Source organism: Tetrao urogallus (genome assembly GCF_951394365.1).
Source record: "Tetrao urogallus genome assembly, chromosome: 15".
Taxonomy (NCBI): Eukaryota; Metazoa; Chordata; class Aves; order Galliformes; family Phasianidae; genus Tetrao; species Tetrao urogallus.
Window position 1 is genome coordinate 13,640,428 of NC_136828.1, and position 23,882 is coordinate 13,664,309.

Sequence of the window (23,882 nt, forward strand, 5' to 3'; positions counted from 1 at the left end):
AGTTTTTTAAAATATTTATTCTGAAAAAATCACTCTGTACAAATTTAACATTCTCAGCACTGAGGTTTTATAAAAATGCTAACACAACAGAAAGACTCGAGTGAAACATTAAATTCCTCTCTTCTTAAATTACAAAGAAACGGATTCATTCTAAAGAAGCTATTGTAATTCTAAACATTAAAAAAGAGATTCGTAAGATTCATCTTCTTTATCTATTGCAGTCAAATACATGTATCAATAGATGACTTTTGCCATTCTTTTTATAAGCTTTCCCCCCACACTGTCCACAACTAAACCAAATGCCCTAAATGTATTACACTTCTACTGTACACAGCTTGTGCTCCAGGGAAACCTTGCACAATTTCACCGTCCTTTTCTCAGTGCCTAACAAAAAGATGCCTCTATACATTTGGTACAAAATTCTCTGTACAAAGCCAAATTTGCTCATGTGAATTCCTGAAGCCAACTAAAGGAAGAGTATTTATTTGAGCCTTCCATTTGGTAATGAAGGAACAGTGATTAAGTAAAATTTCACAAAGTAAAATCCAGTAGCTGGGATTTCTGGCTGTTTTAATAATTATTATTGTATAAAAACTTCATATGCTATAGGTTATTAGGAATGGCAAACCCTAAATCTAACAGTGCTAGTTTTGCAGTCCTCATCATAAAATAGGATTTTTCCGTATATTTTTAAGTTTCCTCCCCTAATTTTAAGCTATTTGCAAAAGTCATTGTTCTTTTTCCTTTTTTTCTTTTTTAAACAGGAGGAAACACACCCTCATGGAATTAAAAACAGTAAAACTGTCCTATTCCTGTAAACACAATCAAATGAAGACTGACAAAACGCAGTGTGACAGGTAAGCCAAGGTCTGATTTCTGTTTCACATTTCTTAGCGCAATATACGGCTCACACACCGACAGCAGCAAAAAAAAAAAACCAAAGCAAATTTCAAGTTACAGCCAGGGGTGCCAGGCAGGATCCATCCGACAGAGATTATCCAAGCTGTTTGCAGCTGCTACCAGCGTGTTCACTTTGCTTTCTCCTCCTTCAAACTGAGCAAGATTATGCAGTCGAGTCATGATGGCAGTGACGGCTTTCTGAACGAGTGAAACCAGCTGCTGGCTGTCCATATTTTCAGGCTGTCCAGCTGCTGAGAGCGGAGAGGAAGTGTCCTCCTGTGTCTTTTTGTGCCATGCAATTATTTCATCCCGCAGCACAGTTTTTAGGATACCGTCAACCTACGTGAGGGAGAAAAATCAGACTATTATGTTTACTCTCAACAAGCATTAGAATACATTACACATTTTAAACTAAATATTAGCCTGCTCAAGCTGCTAACATTGTCAGGTATCCAATCTGAGATAAACTTTCTGTTTGCATATTAAAAATAAGCATTTTTTTGGCATATCTAGACATTAGGCCAACATATACATACACATATTAATTAAATTTTATAGGATTCTGTTAAGAAAAAAAAAAAAGATTAATCAAACCTTAAAGGAATTCCTCTTATGTCCAGAACTCAGACAAGCTAACACAATTGTAACCGTGTAGCTGAAATGAGCTGGGCACCCATGACTCCAAAAAGAATAAATGGGCACCTGTGCTCTCATCTTGGAAATTCAAGACGAGGAGTCTAATTGGGTTTACATCATCTGGGTGCACAAATTACAGACCAAGTCTGCAAACTCATCTGCGTGTACTGGCATGGCTTTGTAAAGTGATGAATTATTTAAAAAAAGAATCTAAATTTTCTGTATTACAAAGAAAAAAAAATCATTTTAGGATATTTTCCATCTTCTAAAAGGTAACTAGCTCCCACTGTAGCTACGGTTCGTTCTGTGCAGTGCCGTTCTGGTGCAAATTGCTGCCTAAGTGCAAGATGCCTCATTTTTGGAAAGCATTAGAATTTAAAAGGAAGTTAGACAATTTCTTTAGAAAACTACACCCTGCTAAGAGCTAGAATCCATCAAAGGAACAATGTATCTTGAGCATTCTGCTCTGCTAACAAAGGCCAAACACATTTCTATTCACAGTATATTATGAAGATTCTAAATGATGTTGCATTTGTCATTTCACTACTTACCGCTGCCAGAACGTGTAGGGATTTATGAGGCTACAGCACTGAAACAATCAGCCTGAATTAACATGCTCCAACAGAATAAAAAAGAAATTCAGGGTACAATTACACCCTATCTACCTCCTATTCTTTCCAAAAAGGCAAAAAGACTTCAGCTGCTTTTGTGATGACCTTGGGGTAAGACTTCAAAACATAAACACGTGGTGCTCGGTTTCTATCTCAAGCAAGAAAATGCTGTTCAGCTCATCGTTTCCTAAATGATAAATGCAAATTAAGTGCCCTTGGGCAACGTGCGGAAAGGTATACGAACCTTAAAGTTTGGCTGTGCAAAGCAGCGAGCTACTGCAATCATGGAGGCGGTGAGCGGGCCGGACACCCCAATGGTGGTAAGAAACTCTGAGATGTTTGGTGTGAGCCGGAACGGAACCGGGCGATTGGCATCCAGATCTCCTGTAGCATCGTTAATGTCAAAGCGGAAATAGGCCACGTTTAGCTTGCCTGTATCCTGCATGGAAAACCAGAACGCACGGAAGCTTTTGAGTAAGAAGTTCAAACTGAAGTAATGCTTATCAACGTGAGTGTCCAAAAAGCTGTAATGAACATAGATGCAGTATTAAACCTTGGAAGCAATATTCCTCTAGCAGGAGTCTGGGCAGAAAGATGGCCCTTCAGTCTCCAGGCATTCAGCTCTGGGTAAGCTCTCTCTGCTGCTTGCTCCAGGTGAGAACCTAACAGCACAGCTGCACAGCGGGGATTAAAAATCTACAGTGCCGTGCACAGGACAGCCCTGCGTGCATTAAAATGGCATTAAGGCTTTAATATACACCACCTCTGCTCCACTAAGGTGGCAATCCTCATTTTAGATATTGGGTTAAAACAGAGAAATTACCATTAATAGGATTTGATGTGATGTCAATGCAAAAAAAGAGGGCATTATTTGAAAAAGGGTATTCTCCTTTTAAAAAAATTAACCTCTAAAGTTTTATTTTGTTGTGTATTTATTTGAGCTGTTCAGCACACAGGTCTATCCAAAGCAAAACATTTAAAGAAAGACCAAAGAGAGACTTATCATTCACTTACAGTTCCAATATCTGTGATCAACTTTACAGATTATGTTCTAAATTCTAACCACAGAAGGAAGACAGAGTTGATGGCAGCTGGGTCTGCATTATAAATCACCTACATGATGTGCAATCACGTAATCAAATGAAAACCTGCTGAAACACACCGGTAATTACATATCTCAAATTCCCATTTTGACTCAATTCAAGCTCCCAAATTTCCATTTGATCAAAAAACACAGCATGCAGTTAGGACAAAATAAAGCATACCTGAGCTATCTGCAGCATTTCAGGGTTGAGTCTGTTTAAATGAAAGATGAACTCTGCAAAGCCAATCAGGGCTAACTGAATAGTGAACATCTTTCGAAACGTCCAGTAATCCGTGGCGTTGGGGAATGTATGTAGAGCCCACTCCTTGAGCATGCTGCGTGGCACCATGTTACTCTGCACTTCTTTAAGTATATCTCTGAGAACCTATACATGAAAAATATTATTTGAAAGACATCATTTTTAGTGCAATTTTTACAACAGACAATTATGCCAAAAGAAACTACCAAACTCCACTGAACTGCTGTACGCCACTGTAGGAAAACATCCCAAACTTTGACACTTTTAATCCAACAACATTTCCTGATTTCTTTATCAAAATACACGACACTTTGTGAGTCCGTCCCCTGCACAGCTGCCAAATAACCTCTATCTTACAAGACTTAAATTTTAATAAAACCAAATAAGCTGTAAATCTACAGTCAGTCTGACGTGAGAAAATCCGAGAGTGGAAAGTTATGCACTGATTGAAGTATCTTCAGACCTTTCAAGAAAATCAGAAGTAAACTAAAGAGACATTCAGTCACAATGCAGCACTTCCTTAAGGCAAACTAATGGAACACACTCCACTCTTTCATTTTCTTATCTTCAGTGAGAGGTGGATATGCATTTGTCAGCAATAAAATAAAATCCTCAGCTTACGTTGGAATATTGGTACGTGTTAATAGTAATACTCATCTCCAACCTCAGGCACCAGGATGCTGAACACTACTGAAGGTGAATTTTCCTTTCAGGGCTGCTCACATTTCCCACATAATGTCCTCTCAGTGAAAAATCCCCTTCTGCAGTGAAGGATGTGAACATCACACAGCAATGAACTTTGAAGACAAAGGTTCTGGAGCCTACTTCATTTCTCTGAATTTCAAAGGGTCTGGGATAGAACCTTACATAACATAAAGCCAGAAAGTCTGCTCAGACTAACACGTTACTGAGCAAAACGCCGACCAAGAGCAGCGACATGGATTCTTTCCATAACTGGTCTGCAACAACAGCTGAGAAGATTACTAACAGCCTCGGTTTGTTCTCATTATCAGGTGATGGTAGTCCACAGGCAGCACGAGGAGACAGCTGGCAGAAGGAAAAGTATGCACACGGATACTGCAGCAATTAGGCAGATTTTTTTGGAAGGCATTCGACAAACAAAAAAGATAACGACAAGATGTGAAATTACACTTGGGATCTACAAAGACTGCAACCTAAAACCTGGTTTCTTTGTACACAGCGTGGTTTACTGGAAAAGGTAAAGGATTTTATTATAGGAGATAGGGAAACTCTCTGGGGAAAATAATTAGTTTTATATATTATTACAGCAAAATTACCTCAAAAATGTAAAGAGAGAAAATGTATTCATTTTTCTAAGTGAACAGTAAGCAGTAATTTTTCCCTTGATGTAAACATATACGGTTTACCAAAATATTTCATCATTGTAGCATATCCTAGCCTAATTAAATAGAAAAAGAAATAAAGTTAGGATATGTCCTATTGCACCAGAGTGACAGTTAAACTGACTTCAGTTCCATGGCTGTTAAAGAGTTCCATAACCTGAAGAAAAAAAATCCTCAAAATAGAAGATGTTACATAACACTATCTTATTTTCTAACAGAAAAGATTCTCCAAATGATGTCTATGATATACCATGTATTTTCTAACAGCTGCATTTGACGTGGGACTAGCATTTGGTATAAGAATTTGCATTAACCTTGAGATAAAAACTGTAAAGTAACCATATTTATCAGAATTAGATGTCTGATGGAGGTTAGAGAGGCAGAAGTTGCTACTTTCCAAGTACTGTCACTTATTAGGATGAGGTTAATCTCTGTTCCTAGTTGACTCGGGTGGGATGAATCCACCCTCATTTTCAGGATGAACATCAGAAGATGAGGAAATGGCACCACATGCTCTGCTTATGCAGATTAGGAACATGAAATAGGAATGCTTTTCCCATGTTATCAATTCTCATCATTTGCTAAGAGTTATCCAAAAACGCCTGGTAGTAATGAATCCTTCAGCTGCTTCCAGCTGCAGTTCCCCAACACAACCTGCAGCAGAACAAATACAGCTTCTTGGAGGCTTTCAAAGGTACTCCAGAATACCAGTGAGGTATAAGAACTCCCAAGAACACTTACAGTAAAAACAAAACAAATGCAAACCACCTCAGTGAAACACCTCCATCCTCCATCTAACGGGAGGGAGTTGAACACCTAGCAAAGTGTAGCAAAGTCCTCAAGAAACAATCCTCACTCAGACTCATTCTATGTTCTAATACCTGGTGGCTAGCTTGAGTCCCCCGTGCTTGCACCGTTGCCAGCCTGTCGTAGTACCGAGAAATGGGGTTGTCGTGCTCAATGCCCTTCTTGGCGCAGCGCTGCTTGTAGATCTCCACCAGAGACAGAGATGAGGGATTGTCTTCCACCAGACGCATCTGCGGGGAAACGGCCACAACGCGTGGCACTGCGGGCAGGGGAGGGGGAACAACACACCACAGTCAGTTCCCAGCCCAAGGACTCTGAGAAGAGCACGAGAGTGCAGCCAGCAGCGCTTCAAACACTACTGTTGGTAGTTGTGCTAGCTGATGGGTATCAAGAGAAAATTGTTATGACTATTCTCATTACTAATTCATGAGCTCAGTTAAAAAGAAAGCAAGGAAGGCAATATATATATACACACATTTTAATTTAACTACGTGGAAGCACCTTCATTATTTTAGGAGGAAAAAAAACCCAAAGAAATGAGCACTCTACCCTTCCTACTTTACCTGCAGAAAGGAGGGCAATGTTTTGCTCTGCTGCGCACAGGCGGTGGTGATTACATGGCACTAGCATCATTTCAAAAAACATTACTCTGAAGAAAAGTACTGAACTCAGTAACGTGCTTAAAATAATTCATAAAAACGGGGGGATAAAATCTACACGTAGCTGAGAAACAGAAGTTTAAAGTGACAGTGCTTGAAAATAACAAGGGAAAACTAAGTAAATTGCTCAATAGCAAGAAAACTTAAAGTCAGGGAGCTTTTTACTTCAGGAGCAGTAAACCTGCAAAAACCCTATCTGCACATGAATGGTGCTTCACCGAGGTATCACTCTTGTGAGCCTTACAGACCTCTCCCAGCACCAGCTGGTGACACCCGTGGGACTGTTGCAAAGTGGCCTCCGGTTGCCAGCAGAATGGTCTCTCATCGTTTCCCTCAGAAGCTGTAATAACTAACCTCAGGAATACAGGAAAAAACGGTGTTCAAATGCCTTTAAATTGTTTGATGCAATTTCTTCAATTGTAAAGAAACAAATGCATTCCACAGAAAGAGTGTTAATGAGCTCTTTCTTCTGGCCTGCTTCCATTACCCTCTGGCAGCAGAGAGAAGAATGTTCTTCAGGTTCTTTTAAATAGTATCAAACCACAAAGTACAGAATTATTTCTAAAAGGAGTGCAGTTTAAAAAGAGCAGTTTGAAGGAAAACGTTACTTTCCTAATTGTGTTGTATGAAGGACACGTCAGTGGCTTTTTTCCTTTTCTTTTCAGTCTTACCTATCAAGGTATGACAAGTATCTACTGTATTTCTCACATCTTGGCCTTGGAATGATGTAAAGGTGTCTTCACACACAGACACCATATTCACCCCCTGTTACCACAAAGCCTTTGACTTGTACATTTTAGCCTCATTAAAGCTAGATCACAGTTATGCACTCCTAGCTCTGTAACTGCTACTTTGCATCATCTCACCACTGCTTGTGAGAGCAAGTTTGCGTTAAGAGATACAGTGTGCACAGAAGGAAAGATTGATAAAGCCAGACTTTGTTAGAATTAGATCTAAGGACTCTGTAGAAAGCCAAGAGCAAAGCAGCAGCACACCTTGGTGTCTTCAGTTCAAAGTTCCCACTACCCATAATATATTTTCTGCTCGCCAGTTAAGGATTATTCAAACTGACTAATGAACAGAACTCATGTATATGAAATTAGTAAGTGATCCCACAACATTCTGAGAAGTATTTTATATTTTTATGTAGTCATTGCATAGCTACAAACTGGAACTCCTGAATTTCTGGAAAACACGAGTGTTTAATTCTTTGAAGGCATTCCCATTACACGTGAATCACGAGCAGATCAAGTATGTTGCCGAGTGCTTCTCATTTCATCAACAAATTAACTATAATCAACACATGAGAAAGGCAACATGCACACAAGGACAGGATCCCTCTTTCCAGTACCTGTAAAAAACAGATGTCTTTTTGTAGTTTCCTTCCTCTTCTCTAAACAGGGGTTCAAAAGGCGAAGGAGTTGTAAGACACGCTCTTCTCGGCGAGACTCTGTCAGGCAAGCATCGTTCATTACCAGGTAGGGGTAAATCTTTCCATTGTGGCCTCGGATATAGAGCCTCCTGGCTGCAGTGTTGTGTTTCTGAACTATCTCCACTCGGGGCATAAACCTACCAGGAGGAAAGAGAGATTAAAGCCCTTGAGCTCATCTCCTCTGATATCAAACGACGATTTATAAACCAGAAAACAAACAAAGGAATAATACAGTGCAACTGTGAAACTATATTATGAACAATTGTTTACAATTTTATTCTCCAGTTAACACAAGGTTTCTATCTGATAGTCAACAATTTCAGGCGTTTCTGTTTCTTTCTACTAGAAAAACAGTTCTTAAGCAAAATTAATCATTAGATGAGATCCTGATCTCTGCTTTGAAGAGTTGTCCTTCTGTGAACCACAACAGTAGAAACACTCTCAAATAACATCAACATTAAACAAACCCAACATAATTGTCAGATAGCAATCGAGCTGTGCAGTGAGGCAATGTGACATCACCAAAGGAGGATAAAGGAGCAACTTGGGCTGTTACAACAAAGCATGTGACTGTATCCATTATTTCAATACATGAAATACATAGTAGCTATTTTCTGCAGCATGGATGGAAGAACATTTCCACTTTCTTCCCCATTTGCAGAAATACAACTACTCCTTCCCCACTAGAGTTTACCTGGCTATCTTGATGTAGTAATGTGTTGGCTTGGGCATCAGGAATTCTCCAGGTATCTCTACTTCAGCAGTTTGAGCTGAAAAATTGCTTAGAAAGCGGCACTTCTCCTCGATGAGGAAAAACTTGGGAAGCTGTTTAGTTTTTGCCTCCAGGATTTTGATCCACTTCTTCAGTTTGGAGATAAGATTATGAAGTTTCATTGAGCCCGGTACGCTGAAGTCAAAGTCTAAAAGAAAAAATGCACGTACATCCTTAGCATTTTGGATTCCATATACCGCATTTAACAACCACGCGTTAGAAGTTTGTGCTTGAGATGAGATTTTTTTCAGCCACATGCCCTCAAGCAAAATACTTTAAGCAGTCCCCCATTCCACATACACACCTGTGATGAAGAAAACAGGTTTGTAAAGCACCGCATTGGCCTTGAATACTACAGCTAAATGGAATGCTACCTCACAAAGTCAGCAGCTGGCACGTGAAAGGGAAGGCACACTGCCACTGAAGGCTGTCACAGGGACACGGCTCCCCACGGAGCCCAAGCACGCAGTGCCACTGGCAGGTTCACACAAACACAGGAGAGATGTGGAAGAGCCAAAGCCTGAGTGGTACGGAACCACACAACAGCAACAACACTACAAGAGGTACTGGAGAACAAGTCACACAGCTCAGCACTGTGACAAACACATGGAAGACAGCTTCCTTTGAAAGAGAATGTTGCATACTGAATATCTTACTTCTATACAAAACACTTTATTAAAATTCTAACATTATATACAGCATAAACTTATCAGAATCTACTGCTTCCTACTACCAATCCACTACAGCTCCAAGTTATTTGCTATTAATTAGTAAACCATGAGTTCAAGAGTTTCCTGTTTTACAGCCATGAGAACAAAAATACACAGTGGAAATTTTAAATACTGTTATTGTATTTGATTATCCAGAGAGCAACCAGAGGGACTGACAGAGAGCATGCCACCATGAACCACAGGAGTAGATCTGATCACTCAGCAGAAGAAGAAAAGTAAGTTTAATAATTTAGAGTCCAGCACTTCAGTTTTCTGCCTGTTTCATTAAAAGCAATTTATTTATTTAAAATTAGTGGAGCCCTTCTACTTTTAAAAAGAATGGAAGAACCCAAACTGAGGATGCAATGCAGAATCTGTGAGCAGCTTCAGGACAAGAAGTAAAACTGCCGTTACTGTTATCCTCCTATTGTGAACTGCAAGAAAATCCAGACCTGCTCTCCTCTCTTGGATGCAGAGTGCCAGAACAGATGTGACAAAAAGCAAAAGGACATCACGCAAGGAGCCCAACCTAACAGCCTCCCAGTGCAGCAGTGCCTCCTGCAGCACTGAGTCAGGGCAGACCTTCCCAAGGCAGCACACGGGTACTTTTCTGACTGAAATCCCTGCAATACACAGCACCTTCTGGGCCTACACAGAGCTCAGCTTCCAAACACCACTTTGCCAGTTTCAGAACACAGCAAGCAGAAAAAGTAAATAAAGAAACAAGCTGGAATTCTCCTGAGAACATACCACCTTAACAAGTGAAACTGCTGTTCAGCACTGCAGTATCACAGTGCTGACAGACTAAATGCAGCCTGTAAGAAGCTAAACCACTCCGTGGCACAAAATCCCCGGGAACATGCAGCCCAGCACCCTTTCCACATACCCACAATACAGAAATGCCAACAGTTTTCACTGAGAGCCTTGCAGCCCAAAACAGCGACAACCAGCAGCACAAAACCATTCCACCTGTGTAAGAAAAAAGCCCATGGTGAAAGATGCAGCTCCTTATGTACGGATGACAAAAATTAGAAGCATTCAGTAATCCTTCCTTGCCTTTTTCTACCTGGTACAGGCAGTGCCTGTTGCAAAGCACAGAACCACCCTCATTGGAATCCCACGGCTACCCTCTAGTGAGCACTGCGAGCACAGCATGCATGGCAGCAACAGCGCCCAGCCATCCAGCTGCTGGCTCCTCAAAGCACAGGAAAGAATCCCAAACTGCATCCAGTTTGTGCTAATGTGCTTAAATGTACTACCAAAGCAGTAAAAATATGCATCAATATTACAGATTTAAGTTAATCAGAACAAAATAGTAATCAAATAGCATTAATTATGTTAATTAAATGAGTAATAAATAAGATACTTCGTTCAGCATAGGAGTAGGTCCAGTTTGTTAAAATGCCCATGCTAGGATTTTGTAGTTTTGTTTCCCAGCAGCAGGTGGGAAAAGAACAGAAAGTTTAAGTCCTTCACTTGAATTAAAAAAAATAATAAAAATGATAAATTTATATATGTTGTTATATATTTTTATTTTATATATATATTTCTATTTTTTATATTTTAGTTAATTAATGCTTTTAGCATCAGCAATAGCTCATTTCTAGGACCTGAGAGGTTCTTATGCCAGAGACATGACAGGATTCTGCTTAAGAAAACCCACAAGCCAAGGGGCGTCATGCAAAGAGCCAGGACAGCCTCCAGGGCCCTGAGATATCAGCTGAACTCTGGAGAGAAATTCAATCCCTTGTACATGTGATGGTGATGAAGATCCGAGCATTGTCCAAAAGCAAGAGCTGTCTATTATTATTCACTATGAAATTACTGTGTGCTTTCTGAAGGGGCCTTTTTAATCTCCTAAGAACTTTAGGACAGCAGCAAAAACAAGAAAAAACTCAGTGACAGTTAGGAAAGGAATAAGTCAGCTCCAGAAAACCAAGACTAGGAAGACCAGACTGAGGTCAAATGAGATGCTAACCCCAGTCTCTTCATTTGCATTTTCTGCAGACTGTCCTAATACCTAAAAATCACAAGAGAAGTAAAGGAAGAGGTGTCTGAGCAGTGCCAGGCTTTCTCAGCAGAAAAGAGGTCAGGGGGAACACCTCAAAGTAATGCTAGCACTTGAAAAGCTAATAGCAGAACGGTTCCATCTCCCTTTGCCCCACACTTCGCAGTGACTGAGGACTTCAAGAAGCTTCCTTCTGATTGCAGCTTCCATTCACAGCAGAGAACTCTGCTAGGTGCCACAACTCCCAATAACACTACCCTGCCTCTTAAGGGACCTTTCAGTTTTCCACCTGTACGCAGCTTGACTGGAGAGAGGGCAGCAGAAAGAAGCAGGGGTCCAACCTCTGAAATCTCATCTGCCCTCGACTGAAAAGTTGAGGCCGTTTCTCTCCTCCCTTTGCTGCTGAGTGCTCTCAAGGGGAACATTTCTCTCTCTATGCCTTTTTTTTTTTTTTTTTTTTTTTTGTTGTTGTTGTTGTGCTCTTTGATGCCAAAGGTTTGCAGAGAAGGATCAAAGGAACAAAGAACAGATGCTCAAAGAGCTATGAATTCAAAGCTCCAGAAAGAAAAAAAAAAATCACAGTAAAACTTGGTTTTAAAATGCATAATGCTGGGACAGAAAAAGATGGCCTAGGAGAACTCCAGCAGTCCGGTTGGATGCTGACAAAATCTTTCAACTACATGAAACAGTGAGAGAGCCCCTGACAGCTCCTAGCAGGTGAAGGTGCTCTGACAGCACTGGAGAAGATGACACAACCACACAGAGCTGCACGTGCCTGCAACACAGCCACCAACATCCATTCATAACCACAGACATCATTTTTCTCCTAGGCAGCTGCTCAGCATGGATACCTGTGAAATGGAAGGCAACCTCTGCATTATCTGTCCACCATCTAAACACAGGCAGCACTGAGAATCACAAACACAAACCTTGAATCTGCAGTGTGACAAATGGACGCAGCAAGCATGATTTACAGATGGTTTCTCATTACATTAAAACAGCTTTTGGAACATTCTGTGGGGTAATCAGTCGCATTCATTTAGTTATGTACTTTCCATTGTTACTGCAAACCTAATCAAAAACTTACTTTCATGTTCTACATAATGAATTAAATTGTAGAAATGCATAAACATATCGATCTGTTCAGTTTCATCCACTGTCCCGTGGTTCATTTATGAAATAAGCAAACCAATTTAACAGATAGAAAAAAATCAAACCCAGCACAAAGAGAGGTAAGTGTATTAATCCTGCAGACATTCATGTTTAATTATACCTGAAAAATGAAACGTGAAACCTTGAAAAACAAAAACAAAAAAACCCACAGAGTAATTACTTACTATTAAACTCAGGCTTCATAAGGAAGTGCTCCGCATTCAATCATTCAATCACTGGCAATTGTTCTTATGCTCAGGCCTTTGTTTTTCTATATGCTGTTCCACATCATTCTTTGTAAAAGTTGTGCTTGGAAAGCACAGCTGAAAACTTTACATGCTATTTACACACAATAAAGATATGCAAACAGCACATAAAAACCAAAAATCCTATTCAATTTTTTTTTTTTTTTTTTTTTTTTTTAAATAAAAATGTATCTGAACAGTAATCAAACATTTTTAAGGGCTTTTTGTTGGTTTGTTTGTTTTACAAATGCTCTGAAGAAACCTTCAGGTTTCGCAGGCATGAGCCAACTGCTGCTCTCAGCCTTCAGCTGTAAAACTCCTGAAACCACAGACCCCCCACTCGTATCTTAAAGGAAAGACATGAAAGCCAAGTACAGAAGACCTAAAGTAACTCAGAAGCACCCTAAGACTGAGCGTGCCAACATGGAGAGCAATGAAAAGCAGCTGGACTCTTACTGCAGTGCAGACATACAAAGCATTACTGAAAAACAAAAACAAGTCTAAACTTGTATTTAACGTATTTCATTTCCCCGTAAGCTTCAGTCAAAGACTCACAAAAATGGTTCTGCTTTCACTTCCTTTCCCAGCAGCCTTCATCCATTAAAAATCTAATCATATGGTTCAGGACTTTCATTATCTGCTGTCATGCAACTGTTGTGCCTCAGAAAGGGCGCCATGCAGTGTATCATGTGCACGGGATATGTAGGTCATGTCTACAACTGAGCTGCTCTCACGAGATTCCCATCCATTCACCTATTTTCTCAACGTTAGCAGTAAAATGCTTGGGGAAAAAATAAAAAGAAGAAAAATAACAACAAAAAAACACTGGAAATCTACTTGTCAAACTCTGTAAACTCTCCACAACAGCGTGGACCTCAAACAATTTCATGTTCAAGGAACTTCTCATAGAATTCTAAACAGAACAATCAGCCAACACAAGATTCACGTCTGCAGAGGCATCAGCTTGATGCAGAAAGGCTGTGATTTTTAAATCTCTACAAAGCCAAAACTGAGTTCTAACTTATGCCAGAATCATCTGAGACAGAATCACAGCAGGGGAAATTGAAAAGCAAATTCAGAAAAATATGAAAGCCCAGGTCTGCATAGAATCCTATCTGTCCAGTTACAGGCAACTAATAACTTTGAGTTCTTAATTTCTGTCACATACAGCCACGTGGCCTTCACACTTCTCAGCAAATGCATCACTGCACCCTGCTGTACACAGACTTCTCTCGGAATTTTAGATCAACTTCAGATCATCTAACATGTAACACCACTGATAAAGCAAAAAGCTGCTTCTCTCAAGTGCCTTTTTTATTAGAGCTGATGAAAGTTATTGATTCAATTTACCTAACAATGATGTGAGTTTTTGTAATTGTTTTTTTCATAATCTAGTTATCCAAAACACCGGAACAATCTTAGTCATCAGAAGTCAATTGTTTTGAAAGATTCTACACAGTGTTGAGAACTGGGAGTCCTGCAGTGATAATTGCATTACATTCTAGCATTCAACATAAAACAGTCATCATTACTGCCTTCATCTAAAGCAGGCGGTCTGATCCCAACTGCAAAAAAAACTGCAGTGAATTCTAATCTAATTTATCTTTAAACACATATGATTTGACCACAGGTTTAGGTAATAGAAATACAATAATATCCTCATTCTCTATGCTGTGGTCTGGTTTTCATCCGACAACGTATGGAGCAACAAAGATAATACAAACTACTCCAGGTTGTGCCAAATGGCAGGAAGAATAAAAAGGCAGAATGCTTTCAGAGTTGAGCTTTGTGGGGAAAATCTCCCAGGAGATGAAGATTTTTTTAAAAATTACCTGTTGTGAATTGCCCTTTTAGCTTCTGGAAGACGGGATCCTGAGCTGTCGCCTGCGCTCTCCTGGCTAGCGACTCTGAGGCTGCACTGGAAAACATGGTGGACACATTGGACACGTTCTCAAGTCCTACTCCAAAAGTGCTCACTAACTTCTTGACGAAGTTTAGTGTATGGGGAGTGATTTTGGCATCTGAAACAGCTCCGCTTTTCTCAAAGGCAACTGAATAGCACTTCGCCAAGCCCTGCTGCAGTTGTCTAAGAACCTAAAGACAAAATAATGGTAACAGAAAGTCAGGAAGATCAGGTCTTCTGATTTGGTATAATGAACACTGTTAAGTCACTGCCAGGTAGATAGAACTGCGTGTACCACTTCGAGAGGCAAATAAGAGAAATGGAATAGCAAGTCCATCTGCTCTCTAAATCAAATTTGGACAATAATTACCACCTGTCACAGACTACCGGATCAAGAAGAAAACTGGTATCTGTGAAATTTAGTATAAGAGCATCATATTTCAGTTAAAGCAAAGCAACAGCTTAAATCCTAATGCTAGAGGCATTCGTCAATCTTTGGGAAACTCATATATTGCTTCCATAAATAACTAAGCTCTAAAAACTGCAATCAGAGCAGCCAGTTCTAGGAATACATCAGTTTTCTAATCAAAAATGTTTTACTGCTCAGAAGTAATCCTAGAGAAATATTTTGCAGCTAAGTTTTCCCTAGAGGATACATACATATGAAACCGTATAAAAGCCAAATACCTCTTCATGCCAATTCTCCCTGAACCAGACCATCTGATCTACAATGCCTTCCAGAGAAGACAGAAGAGTTGGGTGTAATTCTCGCTGCATGTGCATAATTCGACTGCATCTCCACATCGGTGCCGTGGCTCTGATTGGCCCAGGATCTGAGGCAGAGTGGGACTGATTTCCAACTGAACTTGGCTGTTGTTGCCCAGAATCTGGAAAGCGGAAAAGTCAAATCAATACAAAAATTCAAGACTTTACTCTTTATAAACTTGAAACACGTCTGCATGAAATGCATGGTTCTGTTTTTTGGATTGCCCACCGAGTTTCTGCAAATCTGTCAGTTAAGAAAGAAAACTGCTTGCAGTGCTGTTCAGCACTACAGACTTCTCAAAGCTAGAGCAATGTGAACCCTCAAAATCACACAGTGCTGGGTTTTACGCTGCCAAATCAAGCTCTTCAACTAATGGACAATATTTCATACAGGAGCAAATTAAGCAAACACCGTACATTTTGGCCTCCTCCCTTTTTTGGTGAGATCTCTTGCTCAACTGCAGGAATAAATACAACTGATGCCAACAACACATACTACTGTACAGTGTTACCCATTAGTAAAACTTATCTCCCGTGTTCCAACTCCACTGCACGGAGTTCTGGTTTATCACATCATGTCCTGCTACTTCAAACATCATCATCATCTCCCAGTGATCAGAAACCTCATGTAACTCACCAGAGCAGTAATTTGTGGCAGAAATGAGAGGAAGATATGTTATCAGCTACCAATAAACGCATAAGTGGTGATGTCAAGAATTTGGCACAAAAATTTCTCTTGCTGGACACGAATGTAGTAAAGTATTATGGCATGTGAAAGTATCATCTTTCTCCTCTGAAGGAGGAACAAAGGAAGCATTTTTACTGCTCTTCCATATCTGAAATGCAAGACTTTTCTACCTAAAATCCAGTAAAGAGTGCATAATTTTGAATAATTACAGTTACATAATAATGAAGTTTAAACTCTTCTTGGTGAGCATGTTATTCTAGATAGATCAATACTTGAAGCTTCTGTGGACTTAATGCCATAGAAAAGAATTTCAATAAAGATCATTGGAAATCTTTTCCTTGGCCTCATTGCCGTGTTCCCTGGAGCAGCCATCTTCCCAGGCAAATCAGGGGCAGCTAAGAATAATGACCAGTTCAGGAATTCAAACAATTTCACATATCAGACTCACCGCTTTTGTAGCGCTCTCGCTGTTCTATCTTCAAGGTCAAATAGAGGGTTCTGATAGGGAAGTAGACAGCTTGCGGATAGACTCGGCCCACCTACATGGGGATGTGATGCACATGTTTCTCACTTGAGGAACACTGACTGCACATCAGACCAACACACACAGATTCTCTGTGTAAATGAGTGTAATTCAGTAATAATCTGCTCCTTGTTTTAAATAACAGCTTATGGAAAACTAGGAAACTGAAGATCGTTCCAGTAACAGAAAACCAAAGAGGATGAAACGGTGACTCCCTCCACACACTGTTAAGACATTACCTAATTAGTGCTTCCACATAGTACTGTTCAATAAATCTGAAAATAGCATAATGCCAGTGTACCTGGGCCAGCTCACCGACCTTACTCACGTACATAATGGAAGGGAAACAGACATAATGACACCAGTTAGTCTTTAAATTAGGCCACAATTCCCAGTGAGCCCCATAGTAAGTGATAAGAAAGCCCATTAGAGAGTAACTTTACTCCAGCTAATTGCAGCATTTAATGTAAGGGGATACCAATTTCACCAAAAAAAGATGTTAGCTTCCATAATAAAACAATAATAAAGAAAAGCTGAAGGAGATATTAACATCCAGCACCTCCTCTGAAATCTATAAATCTTTTCTATTAAAGGAAAGAAACAATGTGTCTAAGTACTACCCACAATGGAGCACATCTTAAGACATGATCAGAGACTCCTCCAGCCACAACTGCATTAAATCATGGATTTTTCTCCCCTTTCTCCCCTCCAGATGGGCACAGCAAGCCTGACAAGCTTTGCAACGGCACTTCCAGGATCTGCGCGTGCTAAAAAGAGAGCTTAAACTAAACCATGAGCAGTTCCATCCCTGAAAACATACCTGAACCCTGTTCACATTAAGCAATAACAAAACAGTATGTAAAAATCATCTCCCTTAGTGTAAAGGCATGCTGTGAGCCACCTTTATGCTGAGACACAGGCAACCTTCTGTTCCGATCCTGTTTTAGAGCAGAGGGCAGTCAAACCTTAAAATTCCAAGGTAAGATTAATCAAAGCTCCTTTGTCTTTTCAGAGGTACAAACCGAGGAAGCCAGCTCCTTCACCTATCTCCTGAACACTGCCCTTACTTCTCCAGTCACTTGACATACTAAATTTTGAGTGTAAATTTACAGCACCTCTGTGAAGATTTCTGAGGGTAACAGTGTTAACTTCTAAATCTAAGAAGAAGAAGCTAAAAAAGTCTGCCCTTTACTCACTACTTACTCACTAGAGCTAGCAATTTTTTCCCTCTGCTCTTAACGCAACAAACATTTAACTATACATTCCTAAATCTGCACTATTCTGTTCACAAAAATGTAATAAAGAGATTTCCAGAGGGAAATCTAAAACATGTTAAGCAAATATGGCATACAATTACACTAGGTTTAGTCTCATTAAGCATCGCTCACTTTGAACTTAATGTCATTCTGCTTCTAGGGAGAAATTAGCATTTATTAAATTAACAACAGTTGCAAGAAATAACGCTTTTTAAACTTTCCTAATTTGCTTTTAAAAATTGTTATATATCTCATCTTGAAGATAAAGATTACAGACAATAAAGAACTAGTGCTCATCTTCTGTAGCTACCTGACTGATGAGGTTCAGAAGGAGTTTGCCCTCGGAGCCAACCAAGCACGTTAGCAGCTGTGGAATCCAGGCCAACCACTGGATGGGTGGGACACCAATGCAGTACTTGTCCACTGCGTCTGCCAGTGTGTTCTTATCATCATCAAAACTCAGCAGCCACAGAACCTGAAACAGAGTTTCAAGCAAACAATCTCAGGGTTTGAACAAATTCAACATGTCAATCGGATTATGCAGGGAAAAAAAACAGCATCCAGATAATTACTGATATGATACTGAAGTCCATTTATCTATCAAAGCCTACTTGGACACAGGAATGTATATTTATATACCTGGCCAGTGTAGGATTTTCCCCCAGAAATAAGATGAAAAGGATGTAAAAATAAACACATGTATATTTAATGGGTGTGGTGAGGGGGTTGGGGTGGAAACTGACACTGCCTATGAGTGTGATCTTCAGAGACATTAACCTGAATGTTCCTTCTTCTGTCTAACCCTAACAATACTTTTTTACCAACAAATTTCAATGGAAACATACCAAGCACTGCCTGCTTGTCCTAAGCACTCACAACTAACTGAAGCTGTATTTGTGGACTCAACAACATGACATTTAGCAGGAAAGTACAGCTCTAATAACTGTTTGTCTAATGAACTAAACAGAAAAAAAGCAATACAAAAAATTCTGAAAACGAAGTACTAATTTTTTCAGAAGTTCACTGGGGAGAACAAAGATTAAACTAAAGACAGCTGACAGCGTACCAGCAGTAACTCACAGTTCCTATCCCTGATGGAGTCAGAAGGGCAATGCCTTCAAAACTAATCCCAGTTAGTAGCTGGAAGAGATATTTGAATAGAGCTGAAAAAGTGGGGAAAAAGCATTGTGAATTCTATGGCTTTGACATATGGAAAGGTATCTGACTGAACTATACAGCAGAAGGACACAGTAAGTCTTACATTAACTTAACAATCATTAAGAGTTATGCAAGCAAGGGTGTTACTTGTGCCCTTCCCTCCTGCTCCCCACAAAGAAGTTCCACACCCTAACATACACATCTACCTCCTAACGAAGAAAACAACTACGATGACTTCCATGCAATGACTATGCAGCAACCATGCACACAGCTTCAGCCCCAAGTAAAGCTTTTAATCGGCACCTGGTATTTCTCCAGTCACAACAACTTGGGCATATGAATGTTCAAACATCAGAACCTTACCTTTGCTAAATATTTTCTTGATTTGCTCTCGTTCTGATGACGACACGCATGCAGATAGCAAGTAATTGCAGACACACCCAGATGAAGCTGACGTTCTTTCACAAAGATATTCTCCAGGTAATCACCCCACATTGCCCATGCCTTCACTAGGACATCGTGCATCTGTACAGCTGCAGAGAAAGCTTTGTTTGCCTCTTCAGACCTGCATGGTGACAAGAACGAATTGAGTTTCACACTAACAAAAAAATCCCTAAATCATGTAACAGCTTTCTGATAGGGTACTCAATGATGTCCATAACATTGAATGGAATTTTCCCACTAAGTTCTCCAGGAAGGGCTTATGATTGCTTTCTCCTAGCTTTCCTTTATTTCAGCAGCTATGAAAGCATGGTTCATAATGGCAACAATTATGCAAATGTTTCAGATCCCCACATACTCCCTGAAAAACTAAAAGTTCCAGTGCACTGCAACTGCAACACAAGCAACAGAATAAGACTCTGGGGAAGAAATGAATAATAAATGATTGCTCAAAAACACCAGAAGTAAGGAGGAGTGAGAAAAAGTAAAATTGAGAAGATAAGGCATGAGATATCTTTTGGTGGACTCCACCTTACTTAACTTTCTCCCACCCAATCTCCAATTGATGCTACCTGGAACACATCAGCTCTTCACCCCCAAAGCTGAAATGTTAAGAAGTCGGGGGGGAAAAAAAAAAGAAAAAAAAAAAACACAACAAAAGAAATCTCATCATACAATTCTTGGACCCACAGAAACAACAAAGCAAAGTTTGGTAAGTGGGAAGTCCTCTCTGGGTTCCCTCGCATTTGCATTTCAAGATTTGGCATATTTCACCCCAGTATACACACAGCCCTCAAACTTAGGCAGTGTTTCAGGTATAAGGCTAAAGAATGAGAAAACTCACATGTACAACTGAAACAAACTTTTAAAGCATTTCAGGATTCCTACTTAATAGGAACCTTCTCTCTTTTAGAATAAGCATAGTAAGAAGCAGTACGAAAAGTAAAGTAATGCTTGTCCCTATTTTTAATATCAAAATATTGGCTTGAAGGATTACAGTAAATTAAAATGATTAGCTATTGAGACAAAATGATAAACACACTCAGTGCAGTGTTACACAAACAAGCCGCTTTCTTTTAGAAGCTTTCTGCACCTGATGCTGAAGGTTGGAAGCCTCGTAGCAAGGCAGCAGCCTGATAAATGACTTCATATGACTACTTCCCTTTCCTAAAATCAGGACTTCTCAGCAGATCTTCTTTCCTACCTCTCTACTATCCATCATTCTTGACACCTGAAATGACTTCTTAAAAATGCTCTCTCCCACCTTGCTCAGCAAATGGGCAACACCAGAGGTGACCTGCAGCTTGCAATGTGCTTGGCACTCAGGTCAGCAGCAGTCATGCATTCTCAGCATCAAGACTGCCCATCTGCTCAAGAGTAACCCTCCCAACATCCCAACTCCAGCTGCAGTGCCTGAAAATGCACATTTGGGTTGTTTTGCAAGGTTAAGATGCATGTTTTAAACAGAATCCCTTATCTGTTCCACCCTAAAGAAAGATGTAGGTACAGCTTTTGCTGTCTTTTAGTTCAAATGCATGAATTTTATTTATTTAAAGTGGGGTGGAGGAAAGGCAGACTTTCTTCCCTTTACACCTCAACTGAACCTAAGCTCATTTATGACCATAAAAAAGCCCTGCACTTTCCTTTGAAGTAATTACATTCCACATATTTAAATTTCTCTCTTGTACCCACAGAAGATGCTCATTATTTTCTGACTTTAATTGCTATATGGGGTTGCAGTGTACAACTTAGAAGCTGATGGACTTCATTTTGAAACTGTCTGCAACGCAGAGGCAAAAGGATGGTTCCATCTATATGTAACATTTAGCAATATGCCATTAAATACCACACACACAGAATAACACTGAGATCTGAAGGGCTGTTTTTAAGTATCACCCAATAAAATCTGACTGCTGAAATATTTTCTGTTGAATTAGAGAGATCCTCCTCAGTACAGTAAGATGCCTGCCAGCATTACAGTGAAAACACTGGAAAGCTGGTGCTGTGAAAGTAAAGCTTACACTTCATTGTTACATTTTTGTAAAGCAAGCCATCTCCAGAACACAAAACATCAATCTTTTCAGTCCCATCTTCAGTGAGTTTATGTAACATTTTGAACCACACAGCAGATCTTTCTATGGACTCTGAACTATTCCATCACATATTTTCCTTTCCCTTAACACACACACGCAGTGAACAACAAAACAGGGGAAAAAAAGAAATAAAGATGGAGGCTAGCTTTGTTTAGGTAGCTATAATCCTGTGGACAGAACAGGGCTTTATCCTTGGTTGTATATGTGATACTTACACTGAGATTGTACTTGAAGTAGCTTCCTTTTGTCAACTATGCTAATGTATTGGTTTGTTAGATTGAGATATCAGTTACACATCAGTCAGTCTAACTAAAGAGTCATAGAACCAGGAAAAAAATATCTTACGCTGCAAAGCTTTGGATAAAAACATTCTCCCTGCCTCCTCCTTCTGCATATCTCTAAAAACAAACAGACAAACAATAATGGGTGTAATGGATTTGCTTCGAGTAGCTCTCGATATTAACAATCATTCCATCTTCAAACTGAAAAGGAACCACCACGTAAAAATTCTACTTCTGTATACAGCTGTGCCAAATTTTAGGCTGGGATGAACATAGGGAACAACTTTCCTGATCAAACACTGTGCTGAAATACTTCTCTCAGATGTGTGCTAACACCTCCTCCAGCCAGCATACTTACTTGTTAATCTGTGCCAAGAACATTCCCTTCAGTGCGTAGAACTCAGCAGTCATCTCCTTGGTGAAGTACTTCAGATTGGTCGATTCAATAACTTCAAGACCCTGTTAAGTGTAAGTGAAAAAAAGCCTTCTAAGATGGAGGCTTCTATTAAAATGAAAATACCATAAAAACCAGCCAAAACATCCCCTTGAAATAGCTTGGATTTCTAACATTTTGGTTATTTCCCACTTATTTTTCATTTAAAAATAGTGTAGACTGACAATAACTTCAAGTTTCTGTTGGTCCAAGCAAAACTGATTGATGCAACAGACAACTCTCACCAGGTGATCAGTTATCTTTTCCATCTTTAAGTTTGCCTACCTTATAATTATGCATCAGAGTTTTCTGCCCACAATCACACTTTTGTTCCCTTCTTTTTAACTCATTTTCACTTCAGTATGCCAGCAAACATCACTCATGAGCAAGCCTTAACATGCCTTACAATTGCACTGTCCTTTCGCAAATAACTAATTTTCAAAGTCCCTTCCATTTATCCACTTTGTAAGACTTCAAAATCCTTATTTCCACTTTGAATTTCTTAGTTTAACTTCTAGAACATTCAAGGCTCAAAGAGGACAATGCTTTTGTCCCTTACAGCGTTACTCAACCCTAGGCAGGATATAACATGACAAGGAACTAGATCTTGTCCTGCATACAGGCATTTATTTAAATCCATACATCTGACGGCCTTCATAACCTTCCAAGTTCTATTAACAACATCAGAGAAAAAGCTGCTGTACCTGCATGCATTCGTTTTTGCCCATAACTCCTGCCAGCTGAAGGTAACATTTAACTTGCTGGCGAATCTTCTGGAAGCAGTCCACGATGGGCACAGTTGGAATTGTATGAATACGACTCAGGATATCCAAAGCTACGTTGACCAGCCCTTGTTTTCGAGCTATCTTTCCATACTGGATAATTGCTGATGCAGAAGCATGAACTCCCAGCATCGCGTTATTGGAACTGGGATCATGCTGAGAACTGTTCTCATATGCAGTTACAATGGCTAGAGACAAAACATGACATGTTGTTATTATAAATGAAACCATACATACAGCAAAAGCTCACACAACAGAACATATGAAATTACGACTCAATGGAATGCCTGAATGGAAACTAAATAAAAACAATCTTGTCCAAGCCAACAAAACTACTGCATATCTAAATAAAAAGAATACAAAGAACTTATTTCAAACAATGTGTTGTCTGGAAAATTACATGATGAAGGCATGCTGGACCAGGCAGTTTTACCCTGGTAATGATGCTGTCTCCACATGAAAATGCTGCTCCAGTGGGATAAATCATCTGACACAATAGGTAACCTGTTCCTCCACGTCTTTACAACAGTCTTCATATCATGCAAGCTGTTGTTCCTCCCTAGATTAGTCGGCTGCAGGCCTGCGTTTATTTGGGCTGCTTCTTGAAGTTCAATTATCTGCTGTGCTGCCTAGAAAACAGTAAACAATATAAATCATCCTAAAACATTGTACAGTAAACTGGCCAAGATCCATCTGATCAGTTCACCTTTAACTCATCAAGTAAAGAAGCAGCTACGCTGCCTGAGGACCTGTTCATTAATTGCACAACCAACCAATAGCCAATACTTACCAAAGCAGAAAAGGAAAAGACAGCCAAAAACCACCTGCTTCAGCTATGAACAGAAATGTTATATCCAACTGCTGATCATCGGAACAGAGTTGCTATCACCAGGTACCAGTACTAAGAAACAAACAACCCA

General features: G+C 39.8%; 1 protein-coding gene across 1 annotated transcript in view; it reads right to left on the bottom strand.

Annotated features, from left to right (window-relative positions):
* Positions 1-954: 954 nt before the first annotated feature.
* The window catches only part of TRRAP (transformation/transcription domain associated protein), a gene marked incomplete at both ends in the record, with an annotated part of 71,695 nt that continues 48,767 nt past the window's right edge, over positions 955-23,882 (bottom strand). The window contains 14 exon segments of the mRNA XM_079543012.1: positions 955-1,239; positions 2,392-2,586; positions 3,413-3,616; positions 5,736-5,920; positions 7,672-7,889; positions 8,447-8,672; positions 14,472-14,733; positions 15,230-15,429; positions 16,444-16,534; positions 18,085-18,249; positions 19,296-19,497; positions 22,106-22,206; positions 22,885-23,150; positions 23,396-23,591. Of these exon segments, the coding sequence (XP_079399138.1) occupies positions 955-1,239; positions 2,392-2,586; positions 3,413-3,616; positions 5,736-5,920; positions 7,672-7,889; positions 8,447-8,672; positions 14,472-14,733; positions 15,230-15,429; positions 16,444-16,534; positions 18,085-18,249; positions 19,296-19,497; positions 22,106-22,206; positions 22,885-23,150; positions 23,396-23,591 (2,796 nt within the window).